Source organism: Dicentrarchus labrax, unplaced genomic scaffold (genome assembly GCF_905237075.1).
Source record: "Dicentrarchus labrax unplaced genomic scaffold, dlabrax2021, whole genome shotgun sequence".
Classification (NCBI taxonomy): domain Eukaryota; kingdom Metazoa; phylum Chordata; class Actinopteri; family Moronidae; genus Dicentrarchus; species Dicentrarchus labrax.
In genome coordinates this window covers 26,350,938-26,372,519 of record NW_026136706.1, presented here as the reverse complement: position 1 = coordinate 26,372,519, position 21,582 = coordinate 26,350,938, and the positions used below count along the sequence as shown (strand labels likewise).

The window sequence follows — 21,582 nt, the reverse complement described above, 5'->3', positions numbered from 1 at the left end:
TTGCTCAACAATTCCTGGCTATGGATGGTATATTTGACTCTACACATCTAAGACTACAAGCATACTTAATATCAAGCATTTTTACTGCACTCATTTGGAGAAATTCAACAATAAAATTCCATATTTGTACCTGCTTTTACACTACCAAATATAAAAATATGCCACTTTGAGATACAAATATGGAACTTTTGTTTTGGCATTTCTTCACATTAGTGCAGCAGAAATGCTTGATATTAAGTATGTTTTTTATTCATCATGGGTGCTTTAATGTAACATTTTATTTTAAATAAAAAAATAATAATAATATTTTTTATTTGACCACAGAGATCGGAGTAATGGCTGGCTTGACCACAGTTTTATCGTTATCTCGGGAAAACAAAGTTTTGTTATCTCGAGGTCTCGAGAAAATTAACTCGTCATCACGGGAAAACGGAGGAAATAAAATGTATGAATGCATGGCCCTTTAGGGCTTCCGTAGATTATATTATAGGTTACTATAATTATATTAATTATAGTAACCTATAATTACTGATACCTTCTATATCCACTCTGCTAGACAGGTGGAAATAGAACTTCCACCTCACCTGTTGGCAACTCACCTGTGGCTGCCTACGGACTATTGTCCTGCCATGTCCACCGTAAGTCTATAGCAATTGTTGGCCAAATCAGGTGTTCCCGAGAGACATTTCAGGGACAGAAATTTCACTCTCACTATTTTCATCAGTGCAGCAGGCAGCTGTTTTCATAAAAAAAAGCCCTAAAATCCCACTGTACACTATCTGCCCAGCAACAAACAGGTAGACATAAACATGACTCCAAATGAATGATAATGTTGTTCTATGTCTGGTTGTTATGTTAATAGGAAACTGTTCTTGCAAATCAGGCCTATATCTGATCACTGAGCTCCAAAGGATCAGATGATAAATTTCCCATTTTTATTAAGCTATTACAAGTATCAAAAAAAGAAAACACATATCAAACCCTCACAAACAACATTTTGCAGTCAACATACCCGTTCATTTCCCAGATTCAGGTCTGCAAAGGTGTATTTCTCTATGGCATCTGAAGTAAAAAAAAAAAAACATCAGGAAAAACACAGTGAAATCAGTGCTTATTCAACCATAAATTTACTCAAAGCTGAATGATGTGCTTTTTCTGTGTGAAATACCTTGGTGGGGCTTGCACCGTGTGGCTCTGAAACACAACTTGGCTCTTTCTCTGCTGATGAGTTTACAGTCTGGAGGGGAAGAGGGCGACAGAGAGATTGATACTGACATCAAACAGGTTTGTCTTGGGGAAAATATCATGTTAGCTTTGTATAGATGCCTGTAATGCATTCATGCTGAACTGTCAATGTCCAGTGCAAGCAGCCACTCTAAGACTGCATGATATGTAGATTAACTGGGTCAGAGCATCGCCAAAACTGCTTCTTGTGGGGTGTTCCCAGTCTGCAGTTGTCAGTATCTATCAAAAGTGCTCCAAGGAAGGAAAAGTAGTGAACCGGCAACAGGGTCATGGGCCAAGGCTCAGGTGGTCATAATGTTATGGCTGATCGGTGTATGATAGAACTAGATATAGCGACATAACTCAGCCTTATTGCAGCAAAAAAATTAAGCATTTCCCCCATAGACTCACATTATATTTAATTATAATGTAATGTTTGAGGGCCCGTGCAGGAGAAACACTACTGTTCATAGTCAGTGGGCCACATAACCAGGAAGTAAACCTGGAAGCTAGAAAACTTTTTTGGGGCATGCACAAGGCGAATATGGGATATTGGATTGAATAGGCGTGATGTTGGCATTCAGGAGTTTAGAAAAGAATAGATAAGTGACCAGCCGTCACTGCTCAAAGGGAAGATGGAAAGTGTGGGAGTGGACCAACAACTGGCTGTATGGACAATAGATTATCTCAGCAACAGACCACAGTATGTGAGGCTCCAACACTGTGTGTCTGACGTTGTGCTCTGCAACACAGGTGCCCCTCAGGGTACGGTGCTCTTTCTCTTCCTCTTGGATGGTAAATGGACCTGTACTTGTATAGCGCCTTTCTAGCCTTCCGACCACTCAAAGCGCTTTTACACTACGTGCCACATTCACCCTTTCACACATTCACTCAGTGATGGCAAAGTCCATCGAACAGAAACTAACATTCATACACATTCACACACCGATGCACGGCATCGAGAGCAATTCGGGGTTCAGTATCTTGCTCAAGGATACTTCGACATGTGGCACCAGGAGCTGGGGATCGAACCCACAACCTTCCGATTAAGGAACGACCCGCTCTGCCTCTGAGCCACAGCCGCCCTCCCTCTTCACCCTTTACACCTCGGACTTGACCCACAATTCCACACTCTGCCATATCCAGAAGTTCTCAGACACAGCCATTGTTGGATGCGTTTCTGAGGGGAACGAACTGGAATACAGGACTGTCATCAGGGACTTTGTCAGCTGGTGTGAGCTCAACCAGCTTCAGCTAAACACTAGCAAGACGAAGGAGATGATTGTTAACTTCAGGAGGAAAACATTCCACTTCACCCCGGTGAACATCCAGGGACTGGACATTGAGGTGGTAGAGAATTACAAATTCCTGGGTGTTCACCTCAATAAAAAACTGGACTGGACTGACAACACCCATGCTCTCTACAAGAAGGGCCAGATTCGCCTTCACCTACTGAGGAGACTGAGGTCCTTCGTAGTAAGCAGAGCTCTCCTCAAGACTTTTTATGACTCTGTGGTGGCTTCAGCCATCTTCTATGCTGTGGTCTGCTGGAGAGGGGGCAGTACGGACAGGGACAGGAAGAGACTCAATAAACTGATCAGGAGAGCGAGCTCTGTCCTGGACTGTCCTCTGGACTCCATTGAGGAAGTGGGTGAAAGGAGGATGTTAGTGAAGCTGACATCCATCATGGACAGCACCATTCACCCCCTACATGACACTGTGGGGTCCCTGAGTAGCTCCTTCAGCAGCAGACTGTTACACCCAAGGTGTAAGAAGGAGAGGTTCCGCAGGTCTTTCATCCCTGCCGCTGTCAGACTCTACAATACCTGATCAATGTTGTAGTTTCTGTTTTTCAAATTACCACCATACCATAGCTTTACTACTTTACCATAGTTTTTTATATCTGTATTTATTTTTTTTCACGTAATTGCTGACAAGGGGATTTCCCCGTTGTGGGATTAATAAAGTAATACAAACAAATTAAAGTGAGATTATTTTATCATACATACTATTGGTTAAAGGTGATGGTAACACTTTATAATGAGTACACACTATTAAGCATTAGTTAAGCCTGAATAAAAAATAAAATCATTTATAACGCATGAATACACATTAGTATGTAGTTTATAAACAAAAATGTTTATTCATCATTGATAAGCACATTAGTTATGGATTAGTAAATACTGAATTCATCATTTATAAAGCATGATTCTGCTGTAGTCATTACTATGTGGTTTATAGTCACAGTTATAAATGTTTTACTCTTCATTGTACTGTACATTTCTGCTTGCACTTGCACATCCACTATTCAGACATGTATTAATGATTAGTGACTGTGTTAGCAGATGTTCTATACAAACTCACAACAAATTTATTTTCTAATGATGGCCTACAAACAGTTATTAATGCAGGAATTCATGAATTGAGGCAGTTACAAAGCACTTACTACTCGTTAATTAAGTATTTTGCGCGAGCTAATCTAAAGTGAGCATTATCTATGGCTTATTAAGCATTTACAAATGAGATATAAAGGCTGACAATGCCTCGAGACTCACAAAATGTTCAGTTATCTTAACAGACGAAGGAGAGACACAACACAAAGGGATATAGAACGTATTGGATTGAAATTTACTGCAACTTCCCAACATATTGTATGAAGACGAACAAGGGTGGTTTATGAAGACATGCTATTGTTGTGATCTTATCTGTTTGGGACGTGTACGTTGAGCTTGCAATCCCGCCCTCAGCACATCATCAACGTGATGGCGGTGGGAGGCGGGATGTTACGTCATATTTACGTTAACTCTCAGAAGTTTCTGACAGTGCAGCCAAGGGGAGCATGGAGAAGCACATTGGAGTCGGCAGCCGTCAGTGGCACTAGTGGTGAGTATGTGTCTTTGTTTGGTAGCACACATTATGGTTGAAAGCTAACGTTAGCTTGTCAGCAGCTGCAGGTGTTTGCCCTCGCTCCCCGACTAACGTTACTAACGTTACCGACCCGCCCGCGGTGGCTAAGCCGACCTAGTCTAGTCTCGTCTAGCCGGGCGAGGTGAGTGCCTAGCAGCGGCAGGCAACCATAATGTGTGCTACCAAACAAAGACACATACTCACCACTAGTGCCGCTGACGGCCGCCGAGCCGACTCCAATGTGCTTCTCCATGCTCCCCTTGGCTGCACTGTCAGAAACTTCTGAGAGTTAACGTAAATATGACGTAACATCCTGCCTCCCGCTCTCAGCACGTTGATGACGTGCTGAGAGTGGGACTGCAAGCTCAACGTACATGTCCGAAACAGATAACATCACAACAATAGCATGTCTTCATAAACCACCCTTGCTCGTCTTCATACAATATCTTGGGAAGTTGCAATAAATATCAATAAAATATGTTTTATATCCCATTGTGTTGTCTCTCTTTCGTCTGTTAAGATAACTGAACATTTTGTGAGTCTCGAGGCATTTCAATTCGATTCAATTTTATTTGTATAGCGCCAATTCATAACAGAAGTTATCTCAGGACACTTTTCAAATAGAGTAGGTCTAGACCGAACTCTTTAAAACATTTGACAAACATTGTCAGCCTTTATATCTCATTTGTAAATGCTTAATAAGCCATAGATAGTGCTCACTTTAGATGAGCTTGTGCAAAATACTTAATTAATGAGTAGTAAGTGCTTTGTAACTGCCTCAATTCATGAATTCCTGCATTAATAACTGTTTATAGGCCATCATTAGAAAATGAATTTGTTGTGAGTTTTTATAGAACATCTGCTAACACAGTCACTAATCATTAATACGTGTCTGAATAGTGGATGTGCAAGTGCATGCAGAAATGTACAGTACAATGAAGAGTAAAACATTTATAACTGTGATTATAAACCACATAGCAATGACTATTTACAGCAGAAACATGCTTTATAAATGATGAATTCAGTATTTACTAATCCATAACTAATGTGCTTATCAATGATGAATAAAACATTTTTAACTGTGTTTATAAACTACATACTAATGTGTATTCATGCGTTATAAATGATGAATTCAGTATTTATTCATGCTTAACTAATGCTTAATAGTGTGTACTCATTATAAAGTGTTACCGAATTGGGTAGTGCATAGACAGATTTGTTTGCTTTCACTACCAATGCTGCTGGTTTATGGGTATGGTTGATCTGCAGAGAGAGGCTCTTTTGATAGTCAAGGTTGATACAATTGAGTTACAACAACCAGCGTGGTTGAGGGAATGCGTAACCAACTAGTGAATTCAGTGGAGATTGCAGCTAATTTGTTTTTTCTATTGGGTTTTTTCAGATATTGTGAATGGTTCTGTTAAAATTCAATTAAATTACAATACATTTTATTTGTATAGCTCCAATTCATAAAAGAAGTTATCTCAGGACACTTTTCAAATAGAGCAGGTCTAGACCGAACTCCTTATAACAACAAATGGAGACCACAGCTGTGCTCACCACTCATGCTGCACTTAATAAAAAATAAACTTAATAGACCATGGAAAAAATCAAACAGACAACTCTGCGTGCCTGACACACCTTTATCCTTGGCTGGGTTGATACACTTGTGGAGGCGCCAGTGCTGACTGCTGCTGGACACCTGGACGATGTGAAACTCACGCACGCCAGCTTCACTCTAGGAGCCAAGAGGAGGTAGAGTAAAACAAAGTTTGAGCAGTGATAGGTTGTTCAACATGATAGCAAAAGCAAAAAGCTGCTGCTACTGTAAGTGTGTACTGGAGGTGTGAGGCATGTTATGTATTTCACCGTATTGATGTTCTCCACATCAATGAAGACCATAGCTCCACCGTCGCCTTTGTCATCCAGACTGTGATGTAGAGGAACACTGCTGCGGCAGGCTGATGCCTGCACACTCAGAGACCGACTGGCGCAGATAAACACTGTGTGACGCAACACCCGATGACTTCAAATGAGGAAAGAGAAAAGATTAATAGATAATAGAGATTCAATTAAATCAAATTTTTCATTTCAATTTTATCTGTATAAGACCTTTATTAATCCCCAGGTGCAGCAACATCAAAAGAAGAATAAAATACAGGAGGGGTACAGATAAGAGAACAGAAACCAAACCATTATTAAGAATAAATAAAAATATAAATTTGAAAAAAGAAAGAAAAGCAAAGGTAAGGCCATCCTTTATATGTACATACAAGAAATAGTGCCAAATCATAATCAAGTATCCCTGAGCCAGATACTGAACCCCAAATTGCTCCCGATGCTGTGTATCAGTGTGTAAATGTGAGTTAGTTAGTTGAGTGAACGAATTAGCTAGTTTCTGTTCGATGGGCTATCAGTGTAGCTTTTCACTCGAATGCATTGGCATTTGAGTGCACAAGAGAGAGTGATTTTTAGGGATTTTCTACGCTCCACTGATAAGAAATGTGTTCTCTCCAAACTGACAAATGTTGCAAGCAGCAGATCATATCAGCTATTGCTAATAAACGTTCATTGCGCAAGTTGCTTGGGTGTTGTCAGGTTTGGGTGCTCTATCGAATCATGTCGTGTCAATTTCAAGAGTTGCTTTTTATGTTCCACTTTATTCCATATCATTAATTTTAAGCTTATAAAAAGGTGATAGCTTTGAACCAGGGCATTCAGTTTTGGGATAAAGTAGCTTGCAAAAAAAAGCTGTGCCAAATTCAGTTCTACACCTGTTCCTTCTCCTCAAATACACACCACTCATCAAACCTGTGAAACCTGCTGTAAGAATTGTTAAAGTGTGGCCAGAAGGAGCTGACTACTACTACAGCACTGGTTTGAAAACACAGACTGGAGTGTGTTTGCCACTCAGGCCACCCTGGACTCACACACTGACATAGATACATATGCCTCCTCTGTTCTGGACTACATAAACACCAACCATAAACAGATCACAACGTTCCCTAATCATAAGCCGTGGATGAACCGGGAGGTCCGCCTCCTGCTGAAGGCACACAACACCGCTTTTAGATCTGGTGATGCGGAAGGTTACAGTACATCCAGTGCTAACCTGAAGAAAGGCATCAGGAAGGCCAAGCTAAGGGTAGCTTGTGGCGTCGCCTCCTTGTCAGATGAGCTCAATAGCTTTTATGCTCGCTTTGACAGGGAGAACCAGGAGCCATCAAGGCTGCGCTCCCTGCAGACCACCAACCCCTCACACTTTCCCTCACCGTCGTGTGTGCTGCTCTGAGCAGGACTAATGCACAGAAGGCTGCTGGTCCTGATGGCATCCCTGGACGTGTGCTCAGGGCCTGTGCTGGACAGCTGACTGAGGTCCTGACAGACATCTTCAACCTGTCACTGGCCCACCATGTAGGGACACGTGCTTCAAAACCACATCCATCGTGCTGGTGCCCAAACACTCAACTGCAGCGAGCCTCAATGACTTCCGCCCTGTTGCACTCACCCCTACCATCATGAAGTGCTTCGAGAGGCTGGTCCTGGCTCACCTCAAAACCAGCCTACCACCCACACTGGACCCCCTCCAATTCACCTACCACCAGAACAGGAGTACAGAAGATGCCATCTCTAAAGCGCAACACTCCACCCTCTCCCACCTGGACAACAGTAACACCTATGTGAGAATGCTGTTCATTGACTTCAGTTCAGCATTCAACACCATCATCCCCTCTGGTCTGATCACCAAACACGACCTTGGCATCAACACCTCCCTCTGCAACTGGATACTGGACTTTCTAACCAACAGACCCCAATCTGTTTGGTTACACAACCACACCTCCTCAACCCCAAACCTGAACACCGTGTCCCACAGGGCTGTGTGCTGAGCCCCCTCCTCTACTCCCTCTTCACCCACGACTGCACACCTGTACATGGCTCCAACACCATCATCAAGTTTGCGGCCGACACAACGGTGATTGGCCTCATCACTGACAACAATGAGTCAGATTACAGGGAGGATGTCCAGCACCTGGCGACCTGGTGCGTCAACAACAACTTGGCCATCAACTCCAAGAAGACCAAAGAGATCATTGTGGTCTTCAGAAATACCAATGGCGGAAAACACACCCCCATCCGTATCAACAGAACCGAGGTTGAGCGTGTCTCCAAATTCAAGTTTCTGGGTGTCCACATCTTCAAGGACCTCTCTTGGACCATGAATCACCTCAACCCTGATCAAGAAGGCTCACCAGCATCTCTTCTTCTTAAGGAGACTCAAGAAGGCCCATCTGCCTCCTCAGATTCTGATGAACTTCTACCGCTGCACCATCGAGAGCATCCTTAACAACTGCATCAAATTGCTCTGCATCGGACCTGAGGGTGGTGAAAACTGCCCCACAAATCACCGGTTCACCTCTCCCCACCATTAAGGCTGTCCAGAGCAAGCAATGTCTACGGAAGGCGTGCAAGCATTGCTAGGGACACCTCGCTATAGGTCTCTCCGTTCCAGAAGTAGCAGGCTCGGGAACAGCTTTTTCCACATCAGCTGTCAGCGAGCTAAACTCTGCATCAAGACCTCCCTTCCCTCCTTAACTCCCACTTAACTGTCTTTCTTTCTGTGTTTTTCCATATCTACCTATATTGTATTCATAACTACCTACAGTGTAATCATATCTAGCTGTCTGTATATAATGTCAATCTCATCACTGTAAATATCTTAACTGCCATATCTTATTATCTTATCTCTATCTTAGTGTATTCACCTCACTCTGTTCATTCTGTTAATACTGTTGAAAATGTAAATATCCTGCCAGTATATTCATATGTATATCTATAATGTTATTATTAGTTTTTTTAGATATTTTTTGTACGTATGCACATTACTCTGCATTTTACTGCTTTGCACTTCTGGTTAGATGCATTAAGTGCATTTCGTTGCCTAGTACCTGTACTTGTGCAATGACAATAAAGTTGAATCTAATCTAATCTAATAATCTAATTACAGGATCAGATCTGACACGGCAGAAATTATTATTATTTCCCAGATAAAATGGGTTACCCCCAGGCTAGCTTCTTAAAAATAAATAAATATAAAAATGACCCAGTCTTTTGAACGGCTCTTTGAAAGGAACGACTCCTCAAGATCCGGCTCCCTTCAAAGAGCCATAAATCCCATCTCTTATTACTGAAAACAGCCGACTGTGACAGCGCCACCTGTCACTCAAAGTGGCCACACCCTTAATTACGCATAATTTTAAGCCTTGATTTAAAAGGGCGAGTTATATAAAAATGCACACCCCGTACAGTATAGTCATGAATTGGGAAATTAGCTATAGAGTTTTTTATTTTTTATATCAGGCGTTAAACTTGTTTATTTCTGCTGCAAAGTTGGGCATTTTAATAAGGTGGCTGTTTGAGTAACTGCTGTTTTTGTTTCTTCCATTTGGGCAACATTTGCCAGTCACAGAGGTTGCCGCTTGGGACACAATCCCATACAGTATGGACTATGACTCAAAAAGCTTTAATTAATAAAGCGATGAAGTCCTGTCATAGCCATGTCAATGCAATAAGCGTTGCAATGCAGAGAATCATTGTTTGCATTGAGTGTTGCATGACTCTGGTGTTCGAATGGATGAATGAAAAAGAGATGTGCAGAAGCGTAAAAGGTGACTGAAAAGGAGATCCACTGTAGACAATATGCAGAGTGTTTATTTATTTAATTTTATGCAACCATGATAAAATAATCAACAAATTGTTGAAGTTGTGTTTATCTCCTTCACTCACTGGGGCTCCCTCTCTCCCTAACCAGTTCAATCTAGCACTCAGATTGTTTGCCCGTACTCTCTTTACTGACTTAGTTGGGATGTCAACTACAGAAGTTTGTCTTTTATGTAACTAAATGTCAGATTCCCGTCTAAATTAATTCTAGTGGCACCCAGTGTTTACTTTCCCTGAAGTGGAAATGGGCTGTATGATAAAATGTGTGCACAAATTTTACTGAAACATTTTTCAGACATTTTGGTGGTGCATGTGTGTGAGCCCTTATTGCCATAAGACACCGGGTGGTATATATTTATATATATTTTGTGTAACCTAAATCTGCTCCATAATGATCATATTTATTAATTATATGAGTTTTTCCTTTGTGATAAAAGCTGCTAATGTTTATATTAAAACATCATACAGCAAGCCTGCATGCCAATTCACATCCCTTCAGATTACTTTTTAAACATTTTTACCTGATTTTGTTTCCTTTGCTTGTGCTCTCATAGTAGAAGAGAAAATTGATTTCATGAACTCCCTCCTGGTCTGGTCCTCTGAGCCAGAGAGGCAGCTGGGTGGACTCTCCCGGTTGCAGTGTGCAGCCATCTATTGGAATCTCCATCACACCTGATGACTGGCTGAAATCTTCAGCTGAAACCAAAATCTCAGATGCCACTAAGCCTGGCTCGGGGGCTGTGGCCAAGGTTTTATAGGCTGAGCAGTTTTCAGCTGAGGTCGGGCTGAGGGGTGTTGTGGCCTGACTCCCAAAAGTGAAGAAATCAGGGTGTGTGGACACCACTCGAAGGCCGCACAAAGCAACACTGCTGACATTACAGAACTCAACATAGGCCTTTCTGATCTCACCACACAGAAGAGCAGTGGGAAATTGCAGGAAGAAGACCTGACATACACACACACAGACACACAGACACACACACACACACACATCATTGGTATTAGGCATGGGACAATATGAAAATAATTATATTATAATTATCTGGGCCAAGATAATGCCATACACGATATTATCACAATAATTATGAAAATATACTTCATACTTTCACTAAGAACATACTGGAATCACTTTACCTTACATTTTGTTTAGAAACACATAAGTATTGCATCACACAGTTATTACTACTTGCTATGTTTTATATATCTACTGCTTTGTATTTTGCTAACACAATCCTTCTATAGTTACTGTGGTTGGCATTGTACTGTTATTCAGACTGGGAAGTGGCTTGACACCAATGACAGCTTGATCCGGTTGTCACCTCATCTCAAACTACATTTATAGTTAGACAAACACTATATCAGAAGTCGCATTTAAACTGCTACTGATAAATATTTTTGAGCTGAGCTCATAGTAATATCATTGTTGAACTGTGTCTATCAGAAACACCATTAAAGGACAGCTGGGATGCCTGCTCAACAGTGGTCAGAAATATTGAAAGTGAAATGGCATTCCTTATTTTCAAGTGGATCAAGCGTGCTTTATTATGTAGTATTATGTAGTAACATAACGTAAATTGCATTTAATGCTTATTAAATGACTCAGACCGAGTTTGGGGGCAATAAAAACTCGATTGGGACATCCTTGGTCTTTAGATTTGCCACACTACTCGCATTGCAGGATGGGATGAGCGTCTCTACAGTTAGTGAGTCAGTGGTACCTCCATTAGGGGCATGGGTGGTGTTATGATGGGATCCAGACGTAGATCCGGACCATGTCGAACAGACATCTTGTCTTCTTTGGTCTGGTTGAGTCGAGGGCCACGGATCTTCAGTTCCTGTCTGCCACGAACCACCATCAAATCCGATGTCTGCTGGTCTGTAGACAGGAAGAAATCCACACTGTGTGTAAGTGTCGCAAAACAACTTTGAGGTTACAAAAGCACAATAGGATCCATCTGGACTTCAATCTATGCTTTTGTAGCCAGTACACTCATACCGAACCAGTCAGCGTCCTTTGTGGAAAAACTGGCTGCTAGGCAGGTGGGCGCAAGTTGTGACACAGCAAGAAGCTGTTCGGTAAATAACAAAGTAAGCGTTTGACTATGTTATATGGTTCAGTGGGTAACAAACCATCTGTCCTAACATAGTAAATCCAAGTACCAAAAACAAGTACATCCAAATACCAGTACATGTCATACATATTACATATCAGACCTTCTACTGACCAAAATGAGAATGAACTTACACTAAAGCAGCAAACAATGATTGAAGCACGTGTGTGCAATACCTTCAGTGCTGGTAGCCATCTCTCCAGAGGAGGCTGCAGCGAGGCTGTACACCACACCCACAATGTTCAGCTGACCTGTTCTGTGCGGTAGCAGCCTGAGTCGAGCCTGAGATCAAAAGATCACAGTGACTGTTAACAGCACAACAGTCCCTCTGAAATTGATAATCTTGTTGATAGTGCTGCAGGCTCATTTCGAAGAACATTAGATTCTATCGCTCCTATAAAAAGGAAATTATTAAAACATAGGAAACTAGCACCGTGGTACAGCCACCAAACCCGCCAATTAAAGCTAGGAAATCTGAAAGGAAATGGCGCTCTTCCAAACTATCAGAATATCGCTCAATTTGGCATAATAATCTTAAAACCTATAGAAAGGCCCTCCGTAAGGCCAGAGGAGCCTATTATTCTGCACTAATAGAAGAAAATAAGAGTAACCCCAGGTTCCTCTTCAGCACTGTAGCCAGGCTGACAGAGAGTCACAGCTCTACTGAGCCAAATATCCCCGTAAACTTAAGTAGCAATGACTTCATGAGGTTCCTTTATAATAAAACTATTACTATTAGAGAGAAAATTAATCACCAACTGCCATCAACAGCTATCAGTGGCTCTCCAAGTCCAGGAACTCTAACTAATGTAAACTCAGATATATATTTAGACTGTTTTTCTGCTATCGATCTTCATCAGTTAACTTCAATCATTTCTACATCGAAGCCATCAACCTGTCTGTTAGACCCAATCCCAACTAGGCTGCTTAAAGAAGTCATACCCTTAATTGGCACTTTTTATTGGATATGATTAATCTTTCTTTATTATCAGGATATGTACCACAGTCCTTTAAAGTAGCTGTAATTAAACCCCTTCTTAAAAAGCCCACTCTTGACCCAGGGGTTTTAGCCAACTATAGACCGATTTCTAACCTCCCCTTCCTCTCTAAGATTCTGGAGAAAGTAGTCGCCAAAGAGTTGTGTGACTTTTTACATAACAATAGTTTATTTGAGGATTTTCAGTCAGGATTTAGAGTTCATCACAGCACAGAGACAGCTCTGGTTAAAGTTAGTAAAGACCTTGTGATTGCTTCAGACAATGGACTTGTCTCTGTACTTATATTATTAGATCTTAGTGCTGCATTTGACACCATTGACCATAATATTCTTTCACAGAGACTTGAGCATCAAATTGGCATTAAAAGGATCCGCACTAAGCTGGTTTAAGTCATATTTATCAGATCGTTCGCAGTTTGTACATGTTAACGATGAATCTTCAATAAATACTACAGTTAGTCATGGAGTTCCACAAGGTTCTGTACTTGGACCAATACTATTTACTTTATATAGGCTCCCCTTAGGCAACATTATTAGGAATTTGGAAGTTTTGAAGCTAATATTCACTTTGTGTATGGAGGGAACACACCATTAGCCTTTGAGAGTCATGTGAGTACCTTACCATTTTGGTCTCCTCTGAACCCATATTAAACTCTGGGATAACCTCTGTTGTGACAAGGTCATCTTTCTGTGTAATCTGCAGGAGTAAAAAGATATGGAACGGATCATGAAATTCTTAGTTTTGTTTTTTATTGCATCTATGCAACAAATTAAAAAACAATCACAATTTTTAAAAGGAAATTTGCCCAGGTTGCCCACCCCTAGAGCGAGGTTCTCCTCATTAGTGATGGACAACTCTTCAGTCGTCTTCTCCTTTGATGGAGATGCACAATCAGCAGTGAACCTCCAGACAAGTGAGAGGTTAGACAGGGACAGAGAAACCTTTAGAGGGTTCCTGAACGTCACCTCCACTATAATTGGTTCTGCAGAGAGAGACACAAAGAGGGCTGTACATTAAGCAAGCACAATTCAGTACAATTTAATTGCATTGTAATGGGATGGCTCATTATTTAACTTCTTCTTTATAGTACAACAAGCAAACTGTTAAAACTGTATGTTAGAAAACCTAAATATCTAGTACTTAGGTGCAGACTAAAACTAAGTAATAGTCTACGGTAAGAGCCACTCAGAATTGCTGGAAGGGCCTGTCATGGACCAACTGGCAATTCTAGGCAGCTACACTGAGGACCTCTTACCCTCCACCACAGCCAGTGGGTGGCGCAGGTTGTCTGTTTGGCTATTCAGGCAGCACTGGGTGGTCTGGAAGTTAACTGGGACAATTCCCCGGTTGGCGGCAGCCACAAGCTGCTCCTCTAGGTGGCACCACATGGCTGCCAAATCCTGGTCATACTCCTGGTCCAGGGACACATGAGTGGCTGCCTGCTTTTCGCCTGCACAAATTAGAATCAAAAACTGATAATTAATACAATAATGATAACAATATAATAACAATAACAATTAAAGCTGCAAGCAGCGTTGAGCGGGACCTCGCACTCCACGCAACTCAGGGCGTGCTGCGGCCGCGTCGCGTACCGTCGTTACACGTGCGGACCAAAACATGAAATTTCACGTAAATCAGCTCAAAACTGCCATGCAGCGCTTACTTCCTGTTGCCAGTAGGTGGCGCTATCACTATGTCTTAATATTGTCATGTAGAAAAGTTCAGGGCGGGACTGTTGTAACACACCTTAAGTTTCATTGAGATTGGACCACGTACGCTGAAGTTATGAGGACGTGTTCAGGGCGAGACTGTTTCAGAATATATGAAGTTTATTGGAGATTGGACATTGCACACTGAAGTTATGAGTACTATTTTATGGCGAATCTGCTGAAATGGACAAGTTGTCACTGGCACGCGGTTTAATGTACAGTCACAGCTCAACTTTTCTATCAGTTTGTATGACGACAGAATTCAAAGTGGCCAACTTTGACCTCACGCCACAGACACGCCGTTCAACGTACAGTCTCAAATAGCACAGCTTTTAATCAGCACCATTTTATGACTGTACTGACCAATTTTGAAGCAGATCCGATAAATTCCCTAGGAGGAGTTCGTTCAAATACAAGGCGAAAAATTCACCAAAAACGCGCACGGAATTCACTATGGCCAACTTTGAGGGCACGCCATGGACACGCCCTTCAACATACATGCACAAATAGCACAACTTTTAATCAGCACCATTTTTTGACTGTACTCACAAATTTTGAAGCATATCCAATAAATTCCCTAGGAGGAGTTTGTTCAAATACAAGGTGAAAAATTCGCCGAAATTGAAAATGAAATGAAAATCAAAATGGCCGACTTCCTGTGGGGTTTCGGGTATGGGTCCAAGAGGCTTTTTTGTACGTCCCGGCATGTTACACGTGCCTACCGAGTTTCGTACATATCGGTGAAACGTGGCGCCGGGGCTGCTGTTTTCTTATCCTGTAGGGGGCGCTACAAACATGACAAACACGATTTTTGGTATGTGAGCTTCAGGCACCACTCTAGACGTGCCCTGTGAATTTCACAGCGGGCGGCTGTGGCTCAGAGGCAGGGCGGGTCGTTCCTTAATCGGAAGGTTGTGGGTTCGATCTTACTTAACCCCAAACTGCTCCCGATGCCGTGCATGAATGTGTATGAATGTTAGTTTCTGTTCGATTAACTTTGCCATCACTGAGTGAATGTGTGTGAAAGGGTGAACTTCTTCATTTTAAAGACCGCTACCTAGAGGCGATGGCATGAAATTGTGCACGATGCCTAAGGAAGACATGTGGAACTAAGGACCCAAGTTTGATGTCAATCGGACATACCAATGTGGAGAAATGGTCCACTTCCTTTTTTGAAGAAAAATCTACAGGAAGTTAGAATTTTATAGCATTCTTATTTTTTAAAATTTCAAAAATTTTCAAATTACTCTTTTTGCCAGGGCGGTCCCCAGGTGCTAGGTGAAAAATTTCGTGCGAATCAGACAAAGCGTGTAGGAGGAACACGAAAAAGTAGTTTAAGGACATTTCGCGCTCTAACGATTATAGGCATGGCTTATATGGGGAGATTCAGCTCCATTCACCGAACGCGTGGATACAAGTTTTTTTAATGTGCGACAAACTATGCAGAAGTTATTAGCCTAAACGCATTTTTTATGATAGTAGCGCCACCTAGTGGCCAACCCGGAAGCGACGCATAGAATATAACATTTTTCACTAGGCCTGACCACTTTGCCAAATAAAATTGACTTTTCGTATATGTTCAGGGGGCAAAAACGCAATCAAAAGTGCTAAAAATAATAATAATAATAGGGAAGAAGAAACAGCAAAAACAATAGGGACCTCCAGCGGTCACTGGCTCGGTTCCTCCTCAGAGCCCAGAGTAACAGAAAACCTTTGCACCGAGGCATACATTGGTTAATATATCACTGTTCATAAATAAGGTAATGTTGGTCAGACATCACTAGTATAGCCATGTATATTTTGGTACTATATAAGAGGGTGTCTGTAGGGTTTAACGACTTCAATTTAAAGCTTTGTAAGACCTTATTTAGAATGCAACCTTTGCAATAACTATATCGGCTAATATGGCCTAGAATTATTTATTATTTTAACACATTTGTAACACTACTGCGTCGGCTGTGGCTCAGAGGCAGAGCGGGTCGTTCCTTAATTTGAAGGTTGTGGGTTCGATCCCCGGCTCCTGGTGCCACATGTCGAAGTATCCTTGAGCAATATACTGAACCTAAAATTGCTCCCGATGCCGTGCACATGTGTGAATATGTATGAATGTTAGTTTCTGTTCGACGGACTTTGCCATCACTGTGTGAATGTGTGTGAAAGGGTGAATGTGGCACGTAGTGTAAAAGCGCTTTGAGTGGTCGGAAGACTAGAAAGGCGCTATACAAATACAGGTCCATTTACCATTTAGTGCATACCTATAAATGAAGCGAGCCTGAAAGGTAGTTCAGGCAGTCAACTTGAGCTCCATTGCTATACACACAACATGCCTCACTCCCACAATTACACACCAGGCACACCCTTCCAATTTGGCGGCCACTTAAGGTACAAAATTTTCCAGCTGTCACTCTGTCAGTGCCACTGCTGCCCCGCATCAGTATTGCTGCCTGCCTGTTCTGTAAGCCCCAACACCACCACAGCATCCACCTGTAGGCTGCAGCTAGGGGTTTTAAGGTGTTTGCTCATCACTCTCCAATAGCTCTAAGTATACATATCTGCGGGGAGTGATAAGGTCGGAGCCTAGCACCAAAATCTAACTGTTATACTGCTATAACAAACATTTCAAATGTGAGTTGTCTGACTGAACTTGAGCAAAAGACAATGAGCTTGAAACTCCACAAAAACAATCTCACTTTTAGTTAATAGTAGGGATCTACGATAATTACTGGGGCACATAAATCAGTCGATACTGGGAAATGTATATTATTATGTATTATTCCTATAATTAAATTATAGTTGAAAAATTATTGGTCAATAATAATTTATTTTGGATTCTTATGCAAAACCTTTGATACACTTTATGTTCTAAGAAAGCTGATGAACTGAATTATAAAAAACAAATGACTATTTGAAGAGCCAGAACTGTTTGTTTTTGTTGTTACCGATAGCAATAACAGATTGGGTTTGGTCAGAGCATGGTATATAAACCACTTGAAAATTCATGTAAATTGTCTATAAGAAGAGACAGCAACATTTGGACTGTACGAATCACCCCATTCAAACTTTGAGTTTGAATCTCTGTAGATTTAGAGTACCAAGGTTGAAGTGCATAGGAGTAAAAAGCCTTAGCATCTAATTTGCACATCTACTTTTAGCATCCCATTTATGCATCTTTCGCACAATTTTTTTTTTCATTGTTGTTGTTGTATTATGGTTTACTGTATATTGTATGTACATGAATTATTTTTGTCTGTACTTTGTTTTGTTGTTTCTGTTTTTTATGTTTGTGCCCCTGACAAAACAAGTTTCCCATCTGGGATAATAAAATGACTGAACTAAAATGGAAAAGGGAAACCAAATCCAGTGCTTTTACATACTATGATATGTTCCACTGACGTGGTTAAATGGCCGTGGAAATGTATTTAACTCTTTTTAATAAGGGAAAAGCTCATTTGATTTGTGGCAAGCACTAAATTGCTATCATGTGAATTACCTTGTGCAAGGCGGCGTTCATGTCCAAAGTAGACCCTTGTGGCTGAGCTGTGGATGTACGGCAGAGGCAGCTGGGGGAGGCTGACTTCATTTCCCCCTATCACACTCTGAAACACACACACACACACACACACACACACACACACACACACACACACACACACACACACACACACACACACACACACACACACACACACACACACACACACACACACACACACACACACACACACACACGCGATTCAATGGATGAGAGAGTTGTTAATGTGATATCAAAGAAGGGCTCCTATGTTAATATGTAACTCGATCTTTAAAGTAAGTTTTAGTAAGAAAAAGAAGAAAAACAGTATATGCATAATAATTTGGAACAGTGTAGATGTTGAGCAGAAATTAATGGGGCCTTGGAGAAACTATGTAGTTACAGTTTGACACAAAGTAGTCCTGATCCAGTAAAGTCAGCAATTACATACTTGTTACCTTGTAAACATAGAGATACTCTCTGAGAAAGGCGCCCTGCTGTGTGGCTGTCTGCCTGCTGTCATTGGTCAGGATCTGTCTGAAGGCTATTACAGCATTCTCTGGTTGGCGAAGTGTGAAGGACTGGCGGCCGATTGTAAAGTTGATATGGTCCTCTGCCAAAGACCAGCCCCTCTCTTTGTACACCTGCATGGCTTGGCAGTAACAGCGCAGTGCATGTCTCCTCTTCATATAGAACAGTTGAGAGGGTGTGGGACAGGAGAAAGAAGTGGTTGTGAGGTACATAAGACAACCAACAAGGATCAGAAAATAAGAGGAAGATAAATAAAGAGGAGTGTGTGGACAAGAAAAGTTTTATTAAAATGCCCCATTTGTCAGGTCATTAGTCAGGTTTCATAATAGACCACTTAATCCACCTGACCTGAATATCAATCTTGTTTGGCTTTCAAAACTCCAGCATGGCAAAGCCTGACCAGAGTTGCTTGCTGAAGGATGCTGACTCGAGTCAAGCCCAAAAAGAGTTATTTTTTCACCACCATCCTTTTCATTTTTTTTTTTACCAAAAAATGTTGATGTCCCTAACAAAATATAATGCTGACATAAAAAGTTAGTGTTGTGGAGCTCAGTCCAATCCACTTTGTTTGTTTCCCATTTAAAGAACCAGGGCCATGCACAACCGCCAGATTTTTGCCCCCACAGAGCAGAAAGCTATGGACTGTAAGGAGATGACTGAATTTGAAAAATGTGTATTGGATTAGAATGATATTACCTAGAATTGCTGACCTCACCTTTAAAGATGGAACTTTGGCAGAAAAATAAATATGGTTGGCATGGTTATGAGAACTGTAAGGTATAAATGGGACAAATGGAGTGTCACACCCACTTTGTCACATTAACTCATTCACAGATCCTGGGAACCAATGTTTGGTTAGACCACATAGATCAGTGATGGTTGATAGGCTCACCTGTCCTGCTTTGCTGAAACGATGACCAGCCAGGATCATATGGAAGGCAAACTTGCGCACCATAGGGTTACGCATATTAATAAAGCAGTGGGCAGCCTGTTCCAACAGCAGAGCACTGCGCAGGTCAGAGTCCTGGACAAATAAGTATAACAAAGATCCAAGCAGAATTAATCCACAGCATTTTTCTTGATAATTCTACTAATAATAAATTATTAAATATTAATTATTCCATCCATCCACTGACATAAAAAAGTAGAATAGTTCATGGAGTTTCTCTCTAGATTTACAACTGAAAACAGTTGGGAACAGCTGTTTCCACAATACTCAGTATTCTCATCTGGAAGTTAGGTTAACCTATTTTCTGTTTTGCAGTGCCTGATGTTGACCACTGATTTTACACACTTTGTACATTGCATTGTGGAATAATTTGTGTCCGCTATATAAGGTATAACAATTCTCTTTTCGACATCACTACAAAAACAGCCAACGCACTACTGATACAGTACATTTATTTCACAGGTCAGCAATTTATCACAGTGTGATGTTGCTCAGGAGGTAGAGTGGGTCATCCACTAATCAGAAGGTTGGTGGTTCCAGCCCCGGCACTTACGGTTTATGATTCACTGTATGAATGTGTGTGAATGGGTGAATGCGGCATGTAGTGTAGTGCTTTGAGTGGTCAGAAGTCTAGAAAGGCACTATACAAGTACAGTCCATTTAGTTTTACCTGTGCATATGATAACTACAGAAATATGGTGTACATGCATCCCTGTTTTTTAACAGTGGATTGAAAACAATGTGGGTTTTCTCACCTCACTGGTCATCTTAATGAGAAGAGTTGCAGCCTCTGAGTATTTGCCCTGACTCTTGAGTATCTCAGCACTGAGTAAAGCACAGCGCTCAGCCAGCACCATGTTTCTGCACAGGGAGAACATGCTGGATAAAAGCCACAGACACTGACAACTGCCACAGACAAAAATAATTTCTAAGAGGATAACCGAAACTGAACTGGAATATTCTGATTAACTCATTACTCTGGTAGCCTGAGTTAATGAGTTTAGAACAATTTAATGTGTCTTAGGGAACGTAACTACAACAACTACAAATTAATAATTTACAGTGACACTGCAATAGCACAACAGCCTGACTTTGAATTGAAACAGCAGAGTTTTAAAAATGAAGTAATTAGGTCATACTTGCAGACATCTCTGTACGTTTGTATGGCGGTGTCCATGTAGTGTGCTGGATATGGTCTGGGAGCTCCAGCCTGCAGAAAGGCTGACACTGCAGCCATTTCCTACAGAGGATGTCAGGATGAATAGAGGGAACATGGACAGACAAATGGAGTAATCAAGAAAGGAAGAGGTTACAATAGAAAATTGAGGAAAATGAACATCATGATTATGATTTAACATGCATTAACATAAAAGTGCCCATGCTGCATATTGTTTGTGGAGAAGTTTATACTTTAACAGGGTTATTTTAAATGGGAAGTTTTGACACAGTTATTATGATAGCTTCCTCTATTTTGGACCATTGTGTACCAAAAAGTTTACCAAAATTGAACTCAGCACAGACTGATTTTACTGAAATTTCACCTGTTTGCACAGTGGTTTAAATGAATAAGAATGTAAAAAAGAACCAGTGTCACCAATGAAGATTACAAGCTTCACACACTGCAAAAAATCTGTGTGCATTACTGACAGATATTGTCATCTAAAGTTTTGGGTTGGGCAATTAATGCTATTAACACATGGTCCCCATGAGGACAGATAGGAGGGTGTGTGTGAGTGTTTGTGTTCTTACCAGTGCCCCTGCAGCATACAGCATGGCCTGGTCTGACAGGAAGTCTTTCTTGGCAGTGTGGTAACAGCTGTAGGCCAGCTCGTAGTGCTGAACCAGGAAGCACAGGTCGGCCATTTTCCTGATCTGCAGCTCAGGGGCTTCTGGGGGATATCTGACATCATAGATGTGAAAGGTC

The 21,582-nt window shown here is 41.4% G+C and overlaps 1 protein-coding gene across 3 annotated transcripts in view; it reads right to left on the bottom strand.

The window, feature by feature from the left end:
• Positions 1 to 21,582, bottom strand: part of trappc8 (trafficking protein particle complex subunit 8) — a 61,106-nt gene that overhangs the window by 11,059 nt on the left and 28,465 nt on the right. For all 3 annotated transcript variants that reach the window (XR_007885167.1, XM_051403183.1, XM_051403184.1), the window contains 16 exons: positions 21,408 to 21,558; positions 20,798 to 20,898; positions 20,414 to 20,519; positions 19,602 to 19,733; positions 18,637 to 18,861; positions 18,158 to 18,263; positions 14,214 to 14,408; positions 13,777 to 13,940; positions 13,580 to 13,654; positions 12,137 to 12,242; positions 11,568 to 11,725; positions 10,371 to 10,795; positions 6,001 to 6,157; positions 5,773 to 5,869; positions 1,169 to 1,237; positions 1,013 to 1,062 (listed from right to left, as the gene is read on the bottom strand). Coding sequence is in view for 2 of the 3 variants with exons in the window: in XM_051403183.1 (XP_051259143.1) it covers positions 1,013 to 1,062; positions 1,169 to 1,237; positions 5,773 to 5,869; positions 6,001 to 6,157; positions 10,371 to 10,795; positions 11,568 to 11,725; positions 12,137 to 12,242; positions 13,580 to 13,654; positions 13,777 to 13,940; positions 14,214 to 14,408; positions 18,158 to 18,263; positions 18,637 to 18,861; positions 19,602 to 19,733; positions 20,414 to 20,519; positions 20,798 to 20,898; positions 21,408 to 21,558 (2,317 nt within the window). In the remaining variant the exon portion in view is untranslated. The remainder of the gene's footprint in view (positions 1 to 1,012; positions 1,063 to 1,168; positions 1,238 to 5,772; positions 5,870 to 6,000; positions 6,158 to 10,370; positions 10,796 to 11,567; positions 11,726 to 12,136; positions 12,243 to 13,579; positions 13,655 to 13,776; positions 13,941 to 14,213; positions 14,409 to 18,157; positions 18,264 to 18,636; positions 18,862 to 19,601; positions 19,734 to 20,413; positions 20,520 to 20,797; positions 20,899 to 21,407; positions 21,559 to 21,582) is intronic.